Source organism: Melanostigma gelatinosum (genome assembly GCF_949748355.1).
Source record: "Melanostigma gelatinosum genome assembly, chromosome: 10".
Classification (NCBI taxonomy): domain Eukaryota; kingdom Metazoa; phylum Chordata; class Actinopteri; order Perciformes; family Zoarcidae; genus Melanostigma; species Melanostigma gelatinosum.
The window spans coordinates 20,598,717-20,624,559 of record NC_136643.1 but is presented as its reverse complement, the minus strand read 5'-3'; the positions used below and the strand labels follow the sequence as shown (position 1 = coordinate 20,624,559).

General features: G+C 40.7%; 1 protein-coding gene across 1 annotated transcript in view; it reads right to left on the bottom strand.

Moving 5' to 3' along the window:
- thsd7ba (thrombospondin, type I, domain containing 7Ba) overlaps positions 1-19,572 on the bottom strand; it is a gene marked incomplete at both ends in the record, with an annotated part of 97,057 nt that extends 77,485 nt beyond the window's left edge. Inside the window, one exon of the mRNA XM_079276516.1 lies at positions 19,413-19,572. Coding sequence (XP_079132642.1) covers positions 19,413-19,572 — 160 coding nt within the window. The remainder of the gene's footprint in view (positions 1-19,412) is intronic.
- Between the last annotated feature and the right edge of the window lie 6,271 nt (positions 19,573-25,843).

The following is a 25,843-nucleotide window of genomic DNA, read 5'->3' as shown; positions in this document are numbered from 1 at the left end:
AGTAGCGGGGTGCATCCTCAATCACAACATTCATATATACAAAAAAAATCATCAGATTATCATCAGGCAGTCAATCTCTCTCCCAGAAGCCCTGAATCAGCTCATTTTGACCAAGTGTTTATGGAGCAGGTTCGAAGACAATTTGCGAAATGAGAGAAAAGAAGTTGAAAATCATCGCCGGGGGACAATTCACAAGCAAAATGAAGTGACAAAAACACTTGCAGCTAAAACTAAAATTTCTGTGATGATAAAAAGAATGAGCAGCTACTGAGAAGTTTGACCTTCCTGCTAGAATATGAATCATACATTACCATAAATGCTCAATAAGTGAATGCATTATAGTATTTGTGTTTTGGGGCTTGACAGTGAGATCCTACTGCAGCATCCAATGCACTTCAATATCCCACACTAATGAATAACCTACCCTGGGGCTGCAATACTCTACACATGGCCCCAAAGGGCTTTTGGTGTAATTTAGTATTCAGCCTTTCAGCACCAGTGCCAGACCTAACTGAATGGCGAGCAGTATAAACAAGACAACACCAGCACATGTTGTGCCCATTGAGTTATGCAATCCCCATTTAGGCCAATCAATAACTAACCAACCCCCTTTGCAGCCACACAAGTGTCATTTTAAAATGCCAAAGTGCAGCAATAAGACTCTTTCCCTTCCATCAACGCGAGTCTGATCTGCGGTGTCCGAAATATTATGTGTGCGAAACGGACAGACAAGTAAACACACAGACTTGGACTGATCCAGAGTCTGTGGTCTGATTCCATGTGTGACGGTTCAAAGAGCCACTCTACAAAGCATGATGCAGGACCTTCAAGCTCATTTCACTCAGATCCATAATGCGGTAAGTAACAAAGACGATCATATTAATACCGGCATGAAGGCTTCTAAGTGCATAATCAATATTTAGTCAGTATTAGTATGACATACACAATATGCCATATACAATATGATGAATGCAGGAAGGTAAAAAGACGTGCATGTAGGGCCTTTTTTGTGTCTTTTAAAAGCGGAATATGGACATGGAGAGCTGATGTATTGCTCAAAAGAACTTCCAGGCTACTTGTTCAGCCAATTTAGTTCTCGTCATGTACCAAGAATGACTGACTTTGCACTGACAGCAATTACAAGCAATACAAAAACATGAATACAGTATCGCATAATTATAATACATCCCACATTTTGAAATATTTATGTTTAGATGTTTTTATGTAAAGACTACTAATTATAAAATGAATATAAATGAGTTAAGCCATAGGTTTGAGGCCAAGTGCACACCTTTAACCAGGGACACCTTGGCTGGTAGCTCTGGAAGCTTGATCTGTATATATGACTGCATAAACACAGATGAAGAATAATCTTGACTTTATTATTTTCCCCTCTGCCTGATATACAGTGTCCTGTTTCCGGATCATCGCGTGAGTCACATTTGTCTTTGTTTCTCCTCTTTATATGCAAACATGTCCACAGCTGTGGGCTGTCAGAGAGTTTCAAATGGGTTATGTTGCAAATACAAGCTCCTTTCTGTTAAGTCAAGACAAAATCTATGGATTGAAGTCTGGTGAAGGTTCAAATTTGTTCGTGGAAATTTGGTGTTATTTTTGCAGATTTGCCAGTCAATTGTGCAAAAATAAACATATGTTATATATGATAACACCTTACTTCCAAATGTAATTGCTGATATGTGAGGGGGGGGGCATGGTGACACTGTAGACACAGCTTCACTTCTAATATTAGTTGCTTCAAATACATAGTTCAACTTGTTAAAAACGTGTCTGATTGCTCCTGCAGACACCTGTTATGAACTGAAAGATATTACATTTTGTGTGATGTCATGTCAGCACAGCAGGGCAGGGGACTCGTTTTTGTACTCATGTTCGATAATAAATCCCATTCCAGTCATGTTTCGTTTTTAATCATGATTGTGACATGTTCCGCTGTCTTGCTGACAAAAGGCTCTTGGTCAAACCCAGACGCGACTTCTTCTCCGCTTGAAATCAATGCTGGACTTATTCCACCTGGTATTTAATCTACGAAGCAGATATTGTATTTCTTCTAAGATCTCGTTTATACACATAGATCCAACTTTCATTTTAGGCTGGAAAATCCCTACGGAGGTTTCTCTGAGAATCAACGTGGTTACACGTATGACTGCCACAGTACTTAAGTAAGTATCACTTTAAGACATGAAGAATACAGCGGGGACCAGGCTGAGGTGTGCTATACCTCTGCGGTGATCAGAATCTCTTTTTTCCATGTAATTGCTTGCCTCATGTGGTCTCCTCAAGTCCCTGCACCAGCCTGTGTAGAGGTGACAAGTAATTGGATAGGATGTCATTCACTCCTCACCCTCCCCGTCTTCCGCTGACCTGGGATTTCTCTTTCTTAAACACAAGAGCAGAACTAATGGCCAAATCTACAGGTAGCAACCTGAGGAAAGAGCCATGGTGTTGTGATATTGCCGGTGACGGGGGCCGTGGGATGAAGGATAGAGATAATGCAGCACCGTTCGCATGATATATCTAATGCTTATTTTGAAAATATCTATTAAAAAAAGAAAAATAATGATCGTCAAAGTTTCCAGCGGTCATTTTCTGGGAACTGTATCAACTACCTACCTATTTATTTACACCAGAGCACAAAAAAAGAGGAGATATGCATTGAAAGGATATAACTGAAAGAAAGAACGGGGGAAGAAAGGGACTGCAAGGAGGAACACTCCTCATAAGTGTTTGAGGAGAGCGGTGACAAGGTAGCATTCATGGTTGAACGTGAAATTTCATTTGAACACTGAGAGCTGACACGGCACACAGGTTTCTCTTTAGCTGTTCTCAGAATGAGCAGCAATTCCCAATGTGCTGCTTTTATCTACCAGAACAATGTAAACTAGCAAGTGTGCATACTTCAACAACACAAATAGAGCTTAAAATTCAGAGAGCACTCGTTTGCTTACGGCCGCCGCTCTGCACTGCTCTCATATGGCGGTTACGGCTGATAGCGCTCTCCCAACTGACAACGCAGTCGAGGAAGCGTAACACCCACCCTCCAGTTCACCCTCAGATAAACACGGTTTGCGCTGTCAGCACTTTCACCGTAGTGTACACTATTAGCACCGTTAGCTTTGAGCCGCCGGCTTGCCGTCGACATGTTGAGAGCGTTTTAGAGGCAATCGAAACTCTCCCATTCTCGGATTGCTCACATTTAACAGATACTTCACTCAAACGTGAAAGCTAAATAAAGCAGTGTGGTACCTTTCTGGACTTACGTGTTCCTCACGGGTAGCTTTGACTGTCGTTTTTCGTTTCCAGGTCTGACATTCCAGATAGATCTATTAATGTGTCGAGCTAGGTTAGCTAGCGGCAGAAGTGGCCTTTGACAGGTTACGGTAGCAAATTTAACTTACAAACTACCCCATTACATTGTTAACGACATGCATGTTCACCAATCAACAAGCAAAAGTTTATGTGACGACAGACACAGAAAGAAGACTTTCAAAAGAAATGAAATACAAATACAAATACAACCCATGAACTTGACATTTGAACACACAATGAAAACGATGTATTTTAAACATAGTCTTAACAAACTCCATTTACCAATCACAGACAACTGTTTGGTTGGTCTGTTTGTTTAACGCTGTTCTATAAATGTACTGCATTCAGCTTTTGACAACACTTGCTGTACACCTTATAACATATCTGTAAGATTCAGGATTAAATGTTATAAATATTAATACTTCAGAACTGATCTTCCCATCCAAACAAGCAATCTGCCTCTCTGTCACTGGAAATGAATCGCAATTCATGACAACACTGCTATTTCTGAAAGCAGTCACTTCATGGTGCAGTCCTGAACCAGATAAATTCTTTTTTTCTTTAAATCAACCACAAAATGGCTTTGGAGTCAAGTTCAGGACCGATTACATTTTTGACCTTGAACCAAGAGGGTTTCTCTGACAGAAGAAGTGATTACCCGAGTTAGGTGGACTGCTGAGTGTAACCTGCAGAGGCTAACTACTTCACTTATCCTCCATCTGTCATTTGAATTCCCTTTGTCCCTCAGTTATTAATCAGATGCTCGCTCATTATGGTCATTTGTGGGAGGTCAACTGAGAAAAAGAAAACATTCACCAGTATCGGTGTCACTGGTATCAAATGATGTGGCAATAGAAGAAACCACATGAGAGTTCCTGGCGGCTTTTACTTTCCTGATGCCAAAGTCAGCAAAAGCTCAGTGTTGAGCTCCAAGAAACACTTTATCGGGCATCCAAACAAAGCCATCAGCCGCTATGCAACCATGCTATCACTTGTTATAACTGAGTCCATTAGAGATGTGCAGATATCTCCAACTCCATTCCTCTGGGAGACTTAAGGACAGAAAACTACTAAAGTGGTTCGGGAGTTCTGATACTTGGAGGTGAACCTTCCTCAGATCCCTCAGATAAACACAAAGCACTCTCCGGCTGTAGTGTGCAAATAAGCCAAAGTCAAATATATGGGAGAGTGTGTCAATCGCATGAATAATTCTGTTATTCTCGGCTGGTCTGTTGCTCGGTTCAGTCGCTCGATCCACCATATTTGTCCTGAGTTGAGATATCTATCTTGACGAAGAAACCTATACAGAGGCTGCAGAGTGGAAGCAGCATATCAGCAGCAGCTCAAATCCTAAATCAAGGGATGCATTCAAGCACAGCGCTCGGTGTGGGTCAGCCGTTTTTTTCGGCAGCACTCATAATCGTGGTAGTTGCCCCAAACAATTAAGAAAATAAACTTTACACATTAAAAATATGCTTCAGGATGCAGCTACCGACATGCTTCGTGCGTTTATTACAGCTTGCGTAGATGAAAATAGACCCGTGTACTGTATGTTCTGTCGGATTTGAGAGGGACAACTGAAAAATGATGCTTCTTCATTCTTCGATACACACTAAATAAGAAAGGCAGTTAGGTAAGCGCGTGCACAGGAGATGCGTGGGTGTGATGCATGGATTTTAAACAACATTAAGCCTGCAGCTCACCCTGACAAGCAGCTGTGTGGCTTGGATTCTGCAGCTCATAACTCAAGGCAGAAATTGAGACCGGGTATTGACTGCTCTGAGTATGAATTGAATATTCCCTACCATGCTACCAGATTATTAGGTACAGCTGTAATACAATAGTCCTGCAGTCGATTCTACTTTCATGTAGTATGCATTGGTTTTTTGTTGATAACGTGTCGGTTCGACGTCGGTTCACTTTTACAGTCATTTTGAAAGCTGTAGTATGTGATGCCATTGAATTGTATCTTGTTATATTGTGTATGTATTTGAACAGACCACATCTGTTACAGATGTGGTCACTCACGCCTGTCTTTTTAATGTGACCTGGCACGTCCCGAAGGGTGGTTTTATCTGTCGGATGTGAACATTCTCAAGGCGAATCTTAGTGAAGCACAGTCACAAAATCCACATCTTGAGGTATCCAATCTCGGCTGTGCGAACATAAATCTGGCTACAGCCATGATACCGCCGGCAGCAACATTCACTTATCACACGCCCCTTTGACACGTTGAAGGAACAGAGGGTGTATGTTAATGTTGCCGAGATTTGCTCCTTGCACAGTTTTGCTCCCCCGCTGTTCTCTGCACAGATCCGGGAAACACTTGAGAATATACAGAGCAACACTACAGAAAAAAAACGATTGGGATCCATTTCTCCGTGGGAATGCAAAAGATGCAGAAAGTTCTGTGTGCACTGTAGGCTGCTCTGAAAAATGCTGATCAAATGGTTCCTGTACAGCCACATGAGATTGTGGCTTAGTCTCCTACTTGCAGCATCTTTCCTCAGTCATCTATAGGACTCATCCTTCCTCGTGATCTCAACTACACACCTGTAGACTTTTGTGACTGCATCTTGAAGAGACATGAATCAAATATTTAGCGTATAGTGGTCAATACTGTTAAAATTAAAAATGAACTCCTCAGATAATGTTTGTATAAAAAGTATTGTTTTGTCATTGGTACCAAAAGCAAATAAAATGTATTGGCACCAGCACATTACCAGCCCTAATAGCAGATATTTTAGTCAGCATTGTAACATTGAGACAAGTGAAATGCACCCGTTTAACCCGGGAGAGGGGCCTCAACATTCTTGCTGACATTTTAAGTTCCAGTGGACATTAATCAAGAGCATTTTCATTGCATTGCATTGCTGAGTAAACGATGAGAGAAACCCCCTTACCAATTTTCTCCCACAGCTGGGCAGAGCGTTTTGGAGCTAATTATGTTTTTGAGAGCTCTTCTATTGGGACCTTCCACAGATTCCACCTGTCCTCTGTTAGAAATCTGCAGACATCCGGTCAAACTAAGTCACACAGATTCAAAGACAGTTAGATCATGAAAAATCTTCAATGTCCCTTTCTGATTTGGAGGTTGCAGCTGCTGGTTCCCAGTGGCTTACCCTAAAAAGAACATGACTTGTTATTGTGTTTCCAGTTCCTCCCCAATACAGTGAGCTCATGACCCAACAGGAAAACTACAGCGCAGTTTTGATTATGAATCAGTTTCTGCAGTCATGGCAAAGACTATTAATATTATTAAAGTTTACATGATAGCGTTCAACTCAGTGCATAACTGAGAATCTTAAGCCACTCAGGTCCTGTGTTGTTTCGTCACAGCAGCAGGCCTGTGCAAATATTGAAGGTGTATGAACAATAAATCAAGATACACAGTCATTAGTTTGGCCTCTTGGTGGCACCAGGTAAAAGCTATATGGTCATTAAACTCTAAAAATGTCTTCCTGTTGGGAGCGTCAATGTTCACAGCCAATGTTTGATATGCACAGAAAGGCAGAGACCATCATATTACCTCCACGGCAAAGGTAATAAAAGATCAAACATCGCTCAGCAAATCCTAATTAAAAGTTCACCCGGCTTCTCTCCTCATGATTAAGCGCTGGGCGTTTGGGGTATGAAAATGATGCATGGCGTATCCAACTTATATTAATTATGTGCTGTGAGTTTCCTGCACATTCACACCCTGCAAACTCACGGTTAAGTGTCTTTCCCTGTATCACATTTTCACAGAACAGCCGAAACATAATTTCAAACGATCTGTTAGCTCATGTCAGGAGGGTTGGGGGCTGGGGTCCTTCTTATATTCTGACTCACACAAGATCTTAGCATTATGGGGAAACACATTTTAAGCACATTAATATTGCTACTATTTGTTCCCCAGTAGCTATGGGGTGTGGGTACAGTGCCAAACAACCTTAAAAAAAAGAACCTTTGTCTGTTTTTACAATTCAGATTCAAGTAAATTAATTAGAAATAATTAAATATGATTGCTTCCGTTAACATGATTAGTGTACGTTAATACAACATTCTCTCATTTTTACTTGAAACATTGTCTTGACTGTATTCGTTGTTAGGCCTGCTTTCTTTTTCAATTTGATCATTTAATGTGCGAAAGGCAAATTAGACTGTGCAGTATATAAATATAGGCTATATTTCTGCTCCCAAAATAAATCCAGCTCGTTAAATCAGCCCACAGCTTCTGTCCTCGTAGCTGGTCAGATAATGGCTGTGATGAGCTGAATGCTACGCCAGGCATCTAAATCTGATGGTCTCGGTTTAATAATGCATACTGACCAGAGCCGTATGTCGCTCTGGATGAGAGCATCTGCCAAGTCTACATGTAATTGTAGACCTGTTTTGATCCAGAACATGATGCAAAGTTTGACAATTTATGTTTAAACAAGGTTAGACTGCTGTATTGAATGTCAGCCTGTTTGTATGCGTCAAAAAGGTTATGTGTCAGGGCTGTTTGTGGTCATCATTATCTTTGAGGTGATTTAACATCAACAAAAAAACAAGAGCCTTTGGCCAAATAGGCCTACTGTTCCACACATAGTATATTCTTGTAAAATAAATCCTTTGTGGACAGAAAAAAAGAATGGCAGCGAACATGATGTCATAATACCTCTCATTAGCATGATATATCCCATTGCAGTTTTAAATGGAATCACTTCTTCTCCATATATGGGTACAGAGGGGTGGGTTGTTTTTCAACAACTGTTGTAAAATACCTTATATCTTTAGCCTTTGGGACTAAAGGAGTTACAGAAGTTAACACAGTTCTAATTCTATATGTAGGGGCTTAGACCAGACAGATTTTTAATGACATTGTTAGCTCAGCTGACGCTTGAGGCAGCCTCACCAACTTTTTCAGCTTCTGCCTAAACTTGCTTTTCAGGCCTCACTTCATTAGTGATGATCAGCTTCTTTGGATATTCTGACTTTGTCATTGGGTTGCTTTCTGCCATTCTTTGGCTCAGGCCTCATGCTGCCTGCAGTCTGAGAGCATGATCCCTGATCAAGGAAAGCCCCCCAAGCAACCCTAGAGCAAATCCGACCAGCACCCTTTTCCCACCGCTGTCTGTTTATCATTAAACTAGTGTTCTCTCTCCTTGTTATATCTTATTGAAATGCAACTTTGTGAGCGCCTCATTTAAATCTCTGTGAACTGCATTCCCACTTGACTTCCATACAAGTTCAACATTACAACTTCAGGTTTGTGAAATTCAATAATACTTTTTTTTCAACAGGATCCCGGGTTTGACGGCAGGGGAGAGGTAGTCCTGAGGTAAAGTCAGTTTGCCGAGATGAATAATTATAAAACCATTTGTGCGAACTCCCTCTAAAGACACCGGAGGCTTCATAAGATCTGCAATGCGTTATTATTTCAACATAATTGCAATTACTGGAAAAAGGATATTTGATGGGTAAGGACATTAAAGCTACTCTTATTTGTAAAGTAAATAAAACAGCAATACTAGTGTTAGAAATGCTTATGCTGGTAATGACGATCTGTCAGTCCGTCGGTCAGTTGGTGGCAGATGGTGACCACTGTAAGCATTATATCTGTTTAGCATCAGCATGATATTGTTAGCATTTAGTTTGTTGAACTGATAAACATGGCTGGAGAAAGTGCAATGGTCCTTCAGTAAATTAAAGTAGAATACTAAACCAAAGCCATCCGTTGGTGGTGCTTTTGTAGGAGTTATTATTTCATCATTCCACTTCTCCATATGGGCTTTGAAGTGGGCCCCTTCTAACAAGCCTTTGCTCTGTAAGAGATGGAGGACAGTGTGCACAGCCCTTGCTCTGTATAGCAGATGCAGTCAGGAGTTCAGCCAAAGCTAATATGAGGCTTCAGCTGTCTAAATTGTGTACCAATATGCATCCTATAATCATCCTTTCTTTGGTAAATAATTACGATATGACTAGAGGTGTTTTTTTTCCTGAAAATGATCCGGCTATGTTGAGATTGAAATAGCATAGGTGTCTTGATTATCTCCTGTGGAATTTATTAATTTGCCCATTTAGGAAAGGTCCCTCTCTCACCTCATTACTAAAGCAGAAAATTGCACACTGTGAAGTCCACACTGTGATTTGTCACTCACAAAAAAAACACATGCAACAGCATTGCTCAACAAAAAAAAAAGAGTTTGAAAGGCAATAATTAAATTGGTTTGTTGTGCCCATTAAGGGCAACAGGTTGATCGAGCTCTCGCTCTACTCTCAACAGCACAGAATTGCTCAGCTGCTCATTGCAAGGCGGGGCGAACGAAAAGTGGTAGGACTGATTGAAAAATAATGACAGTGTAGGGGACATCCACAGAATTCTCTCGTTGAAACTGAAATGTCTATATCACACAATCTGAACTAATCAAATTTGTCCAGAGAATGCCCGCAGGAACCTGCAGGTCACTAAGTGGTGAGACTCTCAATGTGCCTGGACAGACTCAAGATAAGACGTTGGGTCAATCATGGCACTCAAACCGTTAAGGCTGACCCCACAATGTTTTACCAACACCCCACCTCTCTGTATACGATCAGCCACATTCCTGAGGTCACAGAGACGCATCCGAAACTTGAGTTTATATGTTAGTCCGAGTCTTAAGCTGCGTTCACACCAAACACGGCGCAAATTAGTCACGCTGCGTTTGGTGTTATTATAGAGTGTTATATAATTACAAGCCGTCATAAATATTCACATTTCTTTCAACAACAAAACAACAGCATTTTATGATTACTCGTTCGGTCAACTACCATAATACTTCATAATTGCTGATAACTTACTGACATATATTTTTGCAAGGATCATAGTGTATTACAGTTACCATCATTGTAACACATTATAATCTTTTCATGATACATTATCATAGCTATTACAATGCATTGTAATGTGATTATAAGTGACTTCAAGTGGTCATTGTTTGCTTTGAGGGAAGTGAAAGAAATATCATTCAATCTATGCAAGAACAACACACAAACTATTGTCTTGTCTAGTGTGTATCAGCATTATAAGTGTGTTTATAATGCATTATAGACATCGAGAGTGTTAGAGAAAAATCCAACACCCAGTGTCTAATATTAAATTGAATTGCAGTAGGAAGCATTCAGTGGCGTATGTGCGCCTTGCTCAAAACATGGCCTGTTGCAGCTACTGTCAATGCAGGCGTTTTATGACTCCCTGTATAATCGTCATCAATCAGTGTTCAAAAGAGAAGTCCCTACGAATCTTGTAAGCATCAAATTCTGACATTTTGAGTGTATCATGTGAATTACAGCTGAACAATATGCTACTAAACTCTGTATCAGCGCTACAATCCAGGAATTCAGGGTCCATATCTAGCGGGGGGGGGGGGGGGGGGGGGGTAAGTACAGGTTGGTCCCAACATTCAAAACAAATGAAGAATGAAATGAAAAATAACAGTTAAACCTTAAACATTTATTATGATTGATTGGGTGAAGAGAAAGTTGGACCGTGACAGAATCGAATGAGAGCACTGAGAAAACAACAACCTTTGGTTTGCTTGCCTGGATTTTGTTAACCGGCAATGTTTTTTTTTTTAACGTTTTGTACCACACTTAAACAGTGTTTGGGGTGGATGGTGGGTGCACAAAGACATCTTTCACTAATCTTCCAAGTGCTGTTCCAAAACACAACCATGTAATCATGTTCTAGTTGCTCTATGAGTGGACTTTGCAGGGAGAACACATGAAATACATTGTCCATCTACATTTTACTGATACCTTCTGTATGAAGATTTTACAATTCACCAGATATGTTGATTCATTACGTTTCCCCTTCATGTTGAGAGTGTAATTTCTGGAAGGCTGGATTGATACAGGGCCATCCAGAGAGCTCCATACGTCTGCTTCTTGAAACAGATCACGTATAAGTATGTTTTTTTAATCCTACATTTTTTTTGTTCGATGAGAGATATATAGGTCATCATTTAAAACCTATATTTTGCATTGACTACCGTATTAATACCGGCAGGATAACCACACTGCAATCCCTTCCTCACGTGTTATCCTCACTGCCTCTCTCATCTCTGCCTTCCACTCCTCCCTTGCACATCCTTTGCTCTGACTAGTCTTTTTCCACACAGCAGTTGATCAAAGGGTGGAATAAAACAAGCAATCTTGATAGACAGTGCTCTGCAATCACAAAAAATGACTCATATGGGAGTTTTTCCTCAGGTAAGGAAAAAAAAATCCATTTGGTTTCACCTCGCTGTCTCTCCAGTGTGTTCCCCAGTGTGTTCCCCACTGGGTCAAACACACAGTAAACAGAGTCGGCTATTTTAACAGGTCTCTGCAGAGGCTGCTGTTCAACCACTGAGAACATTATTACCATTTCCCTCTTACTTTTGGCAGTGCATCAGTGAGGAGTCACAATCTTCCGTTTTTCTGCGGAGATATTTTCGGTGAAGCGAAACATCCAACCCAGGAAACAAATATCATGCCTTTAAGTGTCAAACAAAGGAGGACATCGTCATAGAATTAGCGTGGGAATTGCAAGGAGAAACGAGAAATCTTATCAGTTGACCTATTTACTTCCAGCTCTGTTTGCAGTAGGGGGGTATAAGCAGTAGTGGTAACAAAGAGCACTCCGGCACAGGGATCAGCTTGTCAAGACAACTGCTCAATGAAGAAGATGAACACATTTCATTTTATCATTTGTGTTTTAGCTCCTTCTGTGTATATATTGCAGCTTCTGCCTGGACTCACACTGCCTCAGGCTGGGTTAGACCTTCAGGCTTACAGTGTTTTGTTGTTGTAGGAGTTCATCTCATTAGAACTATTGCAATTACAACAGGCGTATCATGTTTTGTTAAAGCAGCAAATAGGCTTTTTTTTAATGGACTGGAATAACAATGGAGCTCCCTCACGAGAGAGCATTTACAGAGCAGCATATTAAGAACCCTGACAAAACCGAGGATCTGAATGACAGAGTCATCATGCCATGTGACACACGAGGGTTCCTTTATCTTGCAGTGTGCAGCAGAGGATGTTGGCTGCTTTGTCCGTTCATTCCGTGCAGTGACAAATAACTTTTACAACCTTTTCTTTATGCGCCTCACCTTCACACTGACATGCATAACCCACAAACTATAAGGTCATTCCCCTAAGCCTCAAAACTCAACACACGCATCCTCTAGTAAGGCATCAAAGAACAGGACTTGCTCCTCGCTGCTGATTTGCGGAAAATCTTTGCACTTGGGCCAGTTTGCAGCAGCGGAACAGGAGAAGCTCTTGTCAGCAGGTTTAATCTAATTTGCATTGAAGGAAGCGAAGCTGTAGACTCATCAAATTTCAGTGTTGTGACCTTTTTTTTTTTTTTGCTTGAGAGGTATTCCTCAAATTCCTTCTAAATTACTACTTTGGTTGAGTTTTCCACCATAAATTGGTGCATTAAAACTTATCAGAATGCAGGAAATGAATGCAGGAAATGAAATGTTTGATTTTAAATTGTTTTCTAAAAAGAGAACCCCCAGATCCCCAACTTAAGTGTCCCTGTATGATGAAATGAAACCTACCCCTTGGTCATGGGTTCATTTTAAATACATACATTTTAATATCCTTTCAACAGGTATTCCAGGCATTTTTGTTTTATTGCTTAATTGCAAAAATCAGCTTTTCTTAATTTGAGCCCCTGCCCCGCTAACATCCTGCGTGGTCTGATCTTAATGTGTGGAGATTGAACTGGGCTGACGTTATATTCCCAGTCTGAATTATGCAACCAGTCCAGCCCTGCTTTTATACATTTCAATATCAGCATTAATTAAACCTGCAGGAGTCATTCTGTGAGATGCCCTTCTGTCTCTGATTCCCATCATTTACACAATGGCACTGCAGGCTGGATATTCCCAGTAGCTATGGAGCGCTTGATAATTACTTCGTCATGGGCGTGTGTCTTTCCCTATTCCTCATTCAAGCCTCGAATAGAAACAATTTAACTGTGGGAGATTTGACCAGAATTGGAACGTTTTGTAAAAGGGTGATGTGAAAACCCTGCGCTGCTTTGAAAGAGACTTCTGAGAGGAAAGTCGCTCTGAAAGCCATAACTCCTCTTTGAGAATATTCTCATGGGATTAAGGATCTGACTGCTAATCTCGTGCCTTGTGGCCCTTTATGAGACAAGTGGCCATCTTTTATGACAGACTCAATCAGTTCCCTGCCAGTCAGAAGGACGGACACGAAGTTCAAAATGAGATGTCAATTGAATAATCAATGTGAAGGGCTTTTGAAGAGACTCGTCAAATGTTGTCCCGGTCGCTGACAGCTGGAACGCTGGCGTTACTATCATACACACGATGCTTTCCATGCTGATCAAATATGAATGAAGCAAAGCACAACATCCATTTCTAATTCACTGAATGTGTTTTCTGTCAATGGCAAGCCCAAGACATTATTTGAATGATTCAGAGTGGATGTGTTTGGTTTTTATAAAAGCGTGAGATGTAGAATGTGTAATTGGAGCAACATCTTTCAGCCTCAGATCAACAGTCAACTTTGAATTATATTCACCTTGATCCTAATCAGGCTTACTTGCTGTACTAGATGTAACGCATCTGAGGGAGAGATGCGTGGCGGCAGATAACAAACCACGTTTTCTTTCATTGAAATTTGAATAAGACGTGTTTCTGCACATTTGCAAGAATTGACTGCATTGTAATGGCAAGCTACATAATTGACAGTGTATAAATAGAACAAGAAATACATCTTGAAAGCTTTACAGTGTTTACAAAAACGCCAGACGAAAACATTTAATTCAAGTGTGTGTCACCTTGTGTGTGAGGATGGATGAAAGTGTTCTATACGCTCATATTTAAAGTGTTGGTTTTGGTCATTTTAATGAAATCCAGGTGACTTTTTGATGTATGAATCGGCAGCTAACTTGCTAATTATTGTATTAATTACATAAATGATATGTTTCTCCTTGCTTCTAACATATGTAGCCTAAACATATCTGAATTCACCATGTATGTATCAAAAAGAAGTAAAAGAAATATTTGAACATTGAAACACACAGCTGCTCCGCTTATCTGTTGCAAAATAGTTTGGATCGTAATTTTGCATGTTTATCTTCTCACTCTCATTTTTTACAACAGTTAACCCTCTATAATTACTGTGAGATTTATTCCTCACTTTCTAAATGTGTGTCTGGTGTTACTGATCTCAGACTAGTGCCTGAACAACAATAATATTCTCCAGGTTAATGAGAGGTAATGGTGTAATGTTGATGTGTAGTTGCAATAAGAAACAAAACACATGTTGTGGCTGATCTTCTGTTTCCGTGAAAGTACTCAGACGATAGAACTAATATCTTAAACTTGAAATTTGACTGTAGGTCGGTTTGTCCTTAATCTGTTTGTCAAATGCCTGTCACTGCTGTGACGTCACTGGCTGGGCTTTTGCCGAGGTGTTGGAGCACAGAGAGCAATGCAGTAGCAGCAATTTTCCGCCCTGTGTGAATCATTGCTTATTTACCTTTTAAAGCTCTCCAGCATGCAGCAGAAGAAGAAATCCCACTTGGATACACAGCTGTCGTCAAAATGCTGACAACTGCAGAGCCCGCGGGACAAATCACCTGGCAGCAGTCATCGTTGTGATTACATTGAAATAAAAAAGTGACTCGTGAGAATGTATCTTCCAAGTAGTTAACAAAACATGCCAGCTCCAACATATTTAGTGTTTTCCATCAGGGGCCGCAGTCATTCTTTAAAAATAAAAAAAAGATGATGAATGATTGAATGTAAACCCTGTTATACTGTATCAACATCAGGAAAACGTGTTGTAGCAGTTGAATCTGAGAGGTTTATAGGCTAGGGGGGATTTATTGCAATGAGGTCCACCACGCCAGTTTATAATTTAAGATTTGTCCACTGAACTATCGGGGTCGTTGAAGGGGAAACAAAACTTTTGAGGCTTGCTGTAATACTGGAAGCTACCATTGTTAAATAAATCATTAAATGAATATTTGAAAGTAAGAATCAGTTCAGATTTAGTAACAGAACTGTGAGCAAGCAAGTCAATTATATTTCGAGGGAAACTCACTTTCAAGAAGAAGAAGATGGAGAAGAAGAAGAAGACGTTGGCAAAGGAAAAGGGAAGCAAGTGATGAGAGAGGCATCTGTTTGAGGTGTGAAAATACCTGCTTAGTGTGCATGGAAGAGGATGAAATAGAGAGAGAAAAATTAAGACGGCTTATGCACATAACCTTAATGGCACATTTCAATGACAAAGCTCAGTACGGGAATAATGTTGCTGGGTTATGTAAAAAGTGCCGTGAGGTGATTACTGTTGAGATCTGTTCAATCCAGCATTAGACTTAAAAATAAATGTACTCGTATAAATATAAATAAGTGGGTGTTGACAGTCCAAACAGAGGTCCTCTGAATTTTCAGACACAGTGAAGTGCCTGTATTTGGTTTGGACATTTGAATTCAGCGCCGTATGAGTAATCAGATCATGTCAGCACATGTGCACACATTCACTGTTCAATTGTCATTCACAGCCGATATGTAACCAGTGGCCCTTGACAAGAGCTTACGTTTATCATTTATTGTTCGTGCATTCTCTGTTGTTTCAATCAAAGTCTCAGCCGTCAAATGAACTGAATCTGCGTAACAATTGCTGCGCTTATTCATGTTCCCAAGAGGAAGGAACCTGTTAGATCTGGGGATTGTTCTCCAGCACCCCCGTCAGGACAAGCTTTGACTCCATTTACAAAACAATTCAATCTTCCATGAGGTATTGTACTGACTGGGAAAGCTGACAGGGCAGTTCATTTGCCTTTGCTGCAAGAAGTTGCCAGAGGGTAACTAGATATTGTCTGCTTGCAACAGCTTATCTGGTGATGCATACTGGCTAAAACATGCATTTGACAAAAGTGATTTTTCTTTGTCACTGTTAAAGGGAAAAGGCCCTCTGTAAATTATTCAGTGCAATTTAATCCTGGTAGACTGGATGCTAGGGCATTGTCTCTTTTGAGCTTATTTTTTTTTAGAAACAACTGAAGCTCACTGCAGCAGTGATGTTTGAGTCCAGCTTTGATGGTGCAACAGAGTGGTGCAATTGCAAATAAATACACTCAGACCCTGAAATGAAATGTAAATGTTGCCTGACTGTATCTCTCCAAATATGAGTACCGGTATATCTTTTTCTTACAGCCACAAGGCCCAGGGTAAGATCAGCTCCTAGAACGTCAGCCTCATAAACTCCTGGAATAATCCTGCAGGAGCTGAGGGTGATCCCTCTCATTAAAGGAAAACCTTTATTGATTTCTCAATCTTTTAAAAAGCATTGCCCCTCAGCTGACATTTCCCACATTAATTTAGATGAACAGGCGGCTTAATCCTTCAATCCTCTCGAGAACACTGGCAGGATTTATCAAAACGACACATAGAATTTCATTTTTGCAGCCCGAACTTAGAAATATGAATGAAACAAGTACGGAAATGTTGAAATACATAAACAAATCGCTAATCACAGCGCCCACTGCAGTCTAACCACTGTGAACAGTCTCAATTAAAATGGTATTGGAATATCAATTTGTTACCCCCAGAGGAAAAGATACCTCACTGTCCCAGATGTTTTTGATTCTCCAGTCAAAGAAGGAAATAAGAACTTTAACAAAGGTGTTTTCTTTCTTTTTAGAGAGAGAGAGGCTTTGATGCACAATACCGCCCCACCTGGGATGTATCTTAGAACACTTCACCTATTTTCCTGTTTGTTAATCTAAGCTGAAAAGAACACAAACAATTCATGATAGGTGAATTCAAGCATTTTAAAGACTTTCTACATAAAAGGTACATGCATTTCAAAGATGCCAAATGAAAACCTGAGAGTGAGGATCTTCCTTTTTCAGCAGACTAAAGCTGACACAGGATGAGCGCGGTGTCTTGCTTCTGTGTTTTAAATAAATCCAATTTTAACGCTCTGTTTTGGAGGGTATCAGCATTCTGAAGGACTATATATGCCTTGAATTTTTTTTAGACAAATTTTAAAAAGCAAAAGCTACGGTATGCAAACTTTCATTCGTCTGCCTTTATATTCTAAAATCAATTTCCCCAACACATGACCTAGTTGTATGTAATCTACAGCAGTGCAGCAACACTAACGTTGTGATAAAAAACAGACAGAGAGCAATGCAAATCATACTGTACCAGTCGACAGCTTTGTGAGGGGATTTGCAAAGGGAACATCCGGTCCCTGTCATGTGTGATACCTCCTGCAGCGTTTTTCTCTCACACATTTCGATATCAGAAATATATATAAAATTGAGTGCTACCTGTAGTTGAGCTAAAAGCCTTACACGCTGACATTGTCAGCGTGTCATTAACTCCTATTCTGACACGGCTTTTCAGTTGGCTGTACAGTGAGTTGGAGGTAAATGTATATCCCCCGCTGTTAAAAAAGGGCAAGTACGTTTGGTTTGTTCTTTGAAAAGTCACTTTAAAGAGTTAAATAATAGCCCCGTTAGCCGCAGTATTTCAGTGCACCATTCTGGTCTCCAAGGCACTGATGAAGGTCAAGCTTAAATGACTCTCTCTCTCTAAGCCAGAGACTCCCAGCTTAGCCACAGCTCTGGGAACTGGCTCACACAAAAGATTTACCCCACAATGCTGCTGGCCTAGATAGACACAACTAACACAGAATGGGGTGGCTGTGCATAATTTAGAGCACGTATTTCCTGCACTGACAAGTCCAAAATTAAAAGGGAGCTTGTCAGCCAAATGGAGCATTCAAATATATGATGTCCATGGGTGAAGATGGGAATGTTAAATCAATATTAGCCGACACGACCGTAGCACTCAGACTTGTGGTACAAAGCCTGGAGCTGCATGCTGAATGTGAGAACATGTGGCCTCGAGGAATCTTTGTTCATTTAAACCAAACTCTGCCAAATACCTCCTCCTTCTGTAACACAACACGTTTTATTGTACAACTGACTGTTCTTCAGCTGCCGTTTCGCTTCAAAGCGCTGCGATGCAGTCCCTCGGAGGCGGTATATATTCTTAGGTGAGGCATGTTAAGTTTGAGGTTTCCTTTCTTGTCAAGAAAAGTACTTTTTCATTTTTAAAGTCAACTGAAGCAACAACTCATAAGCCATCTGAGCCCTGCAAGGGTGTTAAATCCTCACTCGCGTCCTGGCTACATCCCTTTTGAACATGCGCTCTTTCAAGTGGAATTAATCAATGTCTTTATCACTTGGGCAGTGTCACTGCCCAACCACAGAGTGAGAAATGAAAGTGCTAATCGCACAGCAAGTGGGGCATTTCTGTGGGAGGGCCAAGTTTTCCTCCTCAAGCTGCTTTGGAAATGTATTTTCAATTGAATGTGTTCAGCGAGTGAAGGGTGAATCATGATTTTACCTCAAATTGTCTTCATAAGGGAGTGACATGACATCAGCTGTCACTGAAGTTATCCAAACCAGATTCTCTCACAAATACGATAAAATATTATTTGGATGCACATACTATGAAGGCAATTATATACAGTGTATATATATATCAGACATAACTGGGGCCCCTAATCCACAGCAGAACGTAGCAGGACGTGATTATTTTCTGTGCACCAATGTCTCATTAACCGTGTCATGTAACCACAGCATACTACACGTCATTATGGTAACGATCCAAGCCCTGCTTGTCATTATGAGATAAGGGATGAATAGTCCATCAGAAAGTGCAAGGGCCCTCTGCCTTGATGATGTCCAATAGCAGCCGGAGGAATATTACTTTCCCTGCAGAACTGGCAGCACTGAAAACAAATGTAGTATTTCTGTCCAATAAAGAGAAGTACCGTAGTAATGACTGAACGTCTGTCTCCGGTGTGTGTATACATGCAGTGTGTATGTACTTATATACATTGATTTATTATCTATTTCTGATACTATTGGAGCAACCTTGGCAAATGGCCAGCAGTGTAGTTGTAAAACGCAATGTGTTGAGTTATAATTGACCACCTCCAGTGATTTTGCTCCAGAGACTGAAGACCTGGATGAAGGAGTGTTGATTGAAACATTTATAGTAAAGAAGGAGGAGAAGATTTCAACATTTTACCTGCTTTCCAAGAGAAATGATGGTCCTTTGATAACACAATATCCGACTGGACTGAAAAGGAAAGAAGAGACAAGAGGAGGAAGAGGCCGAGGTAGTTCCCAGCTCGCCGCGTCCAGGCAATGACCCCAAAGTCATCTTTTAGACTCATAGTCCAGCCCATTGCTTCCTCTCTTACTCCTGTGGGAAGAACATGAAATTCATCAGTAGGTCACTCATAAAAAATGGAGCGAGACTTGGGCCAGAGAAACCAACGGAGGAGAATGTGTGTGAACTCTTTAAAATGGGGGAAGTGAAGGAGGTGTCCGAGATTCTGAGCTTTCTGTGTAGAAAATATCCCACTGAAACCTCCAGCCCACATATATGACTCTCAGTGTCACCTTCCAAAGTGCATAACACTCTCTCGCTCATGAATAACAGGCTGTGTCCAAAATCACTTATTAATTATTATTATTATAATATCCTGTAGAGGACTCAAAGTACCCCACAATGAATGGTTAAAAGTTATGTTTGTTTGTTCACCATATTTTATTGTACATTTTAATATTTTTCTATTTTTAAATTATGTCCGATACTATTGCACTGTGTTTATTGTTACACGCTATTCACCTGGTCAAATTCCTGTCCGTGTAATAAACTGATTCCCATTCTGAAAAGTAGTATACAACCGATGGTCACGAAGCAAGCAATATATACCATCATGCATTGCGCCGAAGGAAAAATGGCAGAGAGACAAAAGGAGACAGAGCAGTGTGATTGATACAAATCCATGAGTTGTGGCACAACAATTATATATTTAATTTAGGCAGAGCAGCTTATCACAAAACAAACGGCAATTATATGTATTCATTTGGGAAGATGTGCTTATTACCGCTGCATTCACAATGACAGGGCACGGCCCTTTGTGCCTTCCGTGGTTACCTTTCACAATAAAAGTCCTTGACATACAGTTTAAACTGCTTCACTGCCTAGGGATAACTTAAATTCACTCAGGGCAGTTTGCTAAGAGGAAACTCAATAATATAGCTTAAAATATGTAAGTTACACTAAATTGCATGTCAATATCTGTTATGGATGGTCCACCTACCAACGTTGATCTGGGACATTTTAATTGCGGGACAGCAATGACGTAACGGCGCAGAGAAAATGACCCAAGTAGTGTCCGAAATGTTTTTAATTTTGACGATGCGCTCACTATAGATCTCCCTGGACAGTGAATAGGGAGTAGGGAATGAGTGAATGATTACGGACTATATAGCACCATATAGGACCCTGTGTTTCTTTTTTAATGCAGCATACGAGTGATACCATGCCTCCTTCTCCTCCCACATAGACCAAACATAATTAGTCAGAGAGGCTCGAGAATCTCAGCCTCCCAAAGTAGAAGTGGACATATGTATTGAGGGAAGGGGAGACTTTAAGCTTGGCGTAATACAGGGTATTAGTACCTTTGTAATGCAGCTCATTTATTCCTATCTCCTGCTACTGTCCTGCATGTCCTAGGAGTGTTAGGGATTAGTCCTGGATTCACCGGGCCTCGAATTGTGTTGTACGGAAACCCTGAGAGGACGCTGAGGAAAAATAAATAAATCGCGGTGATTCATTTTTTAAAGTCAGGTAAAAGGTAAAAAAAAGGTAAAAAAAAAAATTGAGGATATGCAAACTGAAGATGTCAGGTGGTGCATTTAATTCATCTATATTGAGAAACTGATTCTAGAGTAATGTTTGCATTAGTTTCACCAAAAAGCAACCATTTTACCTGAATTTGATCATAAAGTGCAGCATTTTTATGTTGCGGATCACCCCATCACATTAAGTGTACAGTTCCCTTGATAACCTATAGTATCATAGAGAGTATCTGATGGTAGATGAACAACTGAGGTAGCAGGCATTTTAGATTTAAGATTATTTACACATGGCGGGTCTGTGAAAATGCTGGGTGCTTGATTATTTCTTGCTTGATTTCATTCAGGGAAATTAGATTTAGACTTTTCTGCTTTAGCTGTGTTTAGGTGGGGGCAAAAATTGTTTAATGAAAAACAACTGCAGGGCAGAGATGGCTTGGTGCCCAGAAATGGGCTGCCAGATGCCCAGTTTTTTTGATGGACCAATTTTCCTCTGGGTTTGATGTGTTATTCTATTGTCAAAAGTGTTTTGGTCTCTTTGTGTCAGAGGGGTTTTTAAAGGTAAAATGTGCACAGTATATGTCTTTTTGGTATGTTTTAAAACATTTCAAAACATTTCCAAAAAGGAACTAAAATCATCAACCGAACGTCAAGAGGCTGCAGGCTTCCATATATATATATATATATATATATATATATATATATATATATATATATATATATATATATATATATATATATATATATACTATATTCTTTGGCCTTTCAGCATACAGCTCTTTGAATTCCATCAACCCAAAGAATAGTTTTAGGGTGACTTGTTCTCGCTGATTTAAAGTACTCATCCACTTTAAATAATGAATCCGACATTTTTCTTCTGTTTTATTAAAGATGCCTTTGTCTCACATTTTGTGATGGCCAGAGAATTTATTCTGTTTGGATGAATGAGCAGAGTTGTCTGGCACTTACACAGCTGTATGCCTATTAGACACCTCTGTTGCTGATTACTAGCCGGCCTCTTGGGCTGCACTGCTCTGGAAGCCAGACCTGACTGCACCCAGATTTCATCCTCCCTCCAGCCATTCTACTTCCACTATTCATGGAACAAGCAGCGCTCTCCACATTCTGACAAAATGTGTCACAACTGATTGGGAAACATGGTCTTGGAACAAAAAACAAGCAATGAAAACAAGCATGACCCCAAGGCTTCCAGACATTTGAGATTACCATAGTGTCAGATATAACAACATCTTCAAGTTCCCTCAGTTTAAAGAGCTCGTGGCAATTGTGTTCGTACAGCTCAGCCTTGGACTCATCCAGTTTGTGTCATTAGAGGGGGGAATGCAGGCTATCCGGAAAATCTTTTTCAAAAAAAAGAGAAGCTCTTAAGCTGCTAAATATCTGGGTCAAAGGAATCATGCCAGGCTCTCAGTGGTCACAGAAAAGCTTGCAAACAGCAGCGTTGCTCAGATGATGCTGTGCATCCTATTAGATACTCCGTGATGTGATGGAATGCAATCTGCTTCTCTGTCTCTTGTGGTCCTTGTTTGGGACTGACTCGCTGGATTCATGAAGTCAGAGCCCTGCAGCTACCATAAGGGAACAGATGTGCAACACTCCACAGCCATCTCTTTCACAGGTGGTCACAATAATTAATGTTTGATTAGATCTTTCCAAATGAATGGCAAAAGCTAATTTGGTATGCCAAGGCTCTGAACAATCACCGTGTGACCCTCCAGCCGCTCTTTAAATAAGCCAAACAGCCAGTTCTGTCTGGAGTGCAAACAAAGGCATTTGAGCCCAGTACGTTTTCCAGAGATGCCAAGCTCTTCCCTAGTTCTCCACATAATTATGTAGCCAACCAGCTCATTCTCCCTTCAGATTCTGAGCTTAAATCTCCTGCCCATATTCCTGTGCTCTTCTTTGTCTACTGCATCCAGCATATTCAGGTTAACACAGCTGCAAGTATTTGTGCCACGTCGCGGTGCATGTAAACGGTTTTGATTGGGTTTGTCAATATAAAAACACAAATTCATTCTCACCCCAAGGAAGCAGATTTTTGCAGATGTTTTCATTGACAAGAATGACCATGAACGCATTGAAACAATCTGAAATGCACTACGCAAAACACAGCTGTTTGTATTTCTTTAAATGACTGGCTTGTGGGTGCATCTGCATTCATCTGTCACTACATGGAGAGATATTTGAGAATATTGCTGTCCGTCTCCATTTTATTCCTGAAATCTTCTGACACAGTTACCACTATTCTATTTAGAACTGTAACACTTATGATTGTGTTGGCGGAACAGATTATGACAGCTCTGAGACACACTGTGTATTTGCAATTCCAAAAAGGTTTGTGCAAACTGGCAGCGCTGATTGAAAAGGAGTTGAAAAAACAAACATAGAGCCCAGTATCCTGAATCCATACGGGACGAATCTGCACCTCACAATTTACATCTAATGCCAATGATCACTGCCAAAGCAGGAAGGATTTTTCCCTCTATATTAGTGAAGCAAATTGTAAGTGGTGGTAGATGGGCGACAAGCTATGTTATGTACTCGTTTCCGTCACACTCTGATCTGCATTAATACGGCACACTGATCTCCTCAGTTAATCCAGTAATCATTGCTATACTCGGGCTGTTTGAACAGAACCACCGTCCCGCTGTCATTCCTGCTCACGAGCATCACCGCAGCTACTAGTGGCCGCACTGCAGAGCAGCGAAGCACTTAGAAGTGGATTCACTCACTTGTTCACTGCAATATTGGTCATTGTCTGGGTAAAGCTTGAGAGGAGAAGCTAAAAGGTTCGGCTATTTCTTTAACCTTTTCTTTAAAATCTAGAGAAAGAATTAGATGGCTGACCGTCACCATTAATCCGGGTACTTACCCATTCCTTCTAGCAGCACAAAAGATTGTCTCTGAGCGTGAACATTAAAGTCATAGTACTTTATCACGTTTCATGAGCTTACCTATTTAGAAATGTCAGCATGCTGACTGAATGTTTTTGTATTTTCTTACCACCGTTTTCTTTTTGCTGCTTCTCGTCTAATTTTCAGTGGGTTGTCGATGACTTTAGTCCATAAATATTGTTGATGCAAATACTGGTAACAACAGATAATATTACTGAATGCAATATGCATGCAGTTCATTTGTCGTCCGTCTTCACAATATTGTTTCGTTTTTATTTGCTGACTGCAAAGGTCTTTGTCGTTTGGTCTTTTTTTCTGACAGTTGTGACAAAAAGGTTGTCAGCTAATATCTTTGTCATAGTTTCCTTCGACAAAATGAACAATGGTTGTGACAGATATGACAAACATCGTAGAGCTGCACCTTAGAATAAGACACAGAAATGACTGTTTCCTCAAAAACAACTCCCAAACTGCAATTACACGTAAATACACAGTATCTTAAACGGCATGGTTTGCAAGTACCTGAGCCAGCTGACTGCGAGTCATCCCTTTGGGGGATCCGGTTGGTGCAGTGGCAGATGTTTTTTTTCAAGTCCCACCACAGAAGACAGAAGCAGGGCAGAGGAGGCCTCCGAAGATGTTAAGTCTGACAGGGACAGTAAATCAGCTGTGCCAGGCCTCACGCCCGAAGCATCATGCAGTGGCTTAATCCTGTGTGAATCAATGTGCAGAGGGCTGGGACTGTGTCACACCTCCAGCAACACTGAGTGGTATTAACTCCCTGGCTCTGGCTCTGTCAAGTACTCTGCACCCACTGATGTTCCCACAGAGGTTGGCACAAGAGTCAGCCTACAGGGTCTGAGGTGGGAAAGAAAAAAACAGACACTGATATAAATATTTGACACCACAGCACAGTAAAATCTGACACCTCATACAATGACATTCTTAAGATTATATTTCTTTCATATGATGCATTGCGGCTATTTTGCGCCGCAGAGGTGTGCAAGAGATACAGACATATATTCTGTCTTATCTGAGCAGAAAGATCTGAGAGAAAGTTTCTCTGCATATACAAATTGATTATTCTGCGTCCCGAATTTGGATTTGCTGCCGCTACAGAGGGGAATGGTCAACGTCACTTATGCATCGTATTAGCACAAGGGTGGTAGTTGCTTCTGAATTGTACATTGAACTGCAAGGCTTACAGTCATGATTTGTCCCTGCCTGTGTCACATTCTGACAGTAATATCAAAGACAAGAGTGCAGTCCAAGAGTAACAGCTCAGGATTTTACTCTCTAATGACATTCAATGATTATATGCCAACCTTCCAGCCAAGCCTGTTCCGAGAGCTCATCCAGAGGAAACTCCGATTATATTAACACCTCCTGCCCTTGTCTCCCATCCAACCACGACCCCTTCCCCACTGGCCCCACCTCTAAGCTTCGCTCCCTTATTGACCTTCCTGGCCACGTTCCTGAAACCCCCAGATTCCAGTGACCCAGACCTTATTTCCCAAGGCTTTTAAGTGCTCTGCCTTGCCATTCCATGGTGGCTCAAATGAGCTTGTCTCTGTAACTGCAATTCTCCTTCCCTGGCTGGCTACTATACAAAGAGGATGGAAGAAATGTGCTCCTGGTGGGTGGAGCAAAATCAATTGTGAACATGCAGTTCCAACAATGGACAAGCAATTAATTTAATCTTTATCCAATCTCAACCTTGCACCCACAGTTTGTGTGCTACCTCTTACTGTTTTCTCACCTCTTGGGGATTTCTGGATCTAGATATAGTTGGTGTTGCAATAATCATTGTGTACCTCAAGAAAAACAAAGACATCATCTAGGAAACCAGAATAATATTGTTTGAACAGACGCTATATAAGTCCAGTCTGAACAT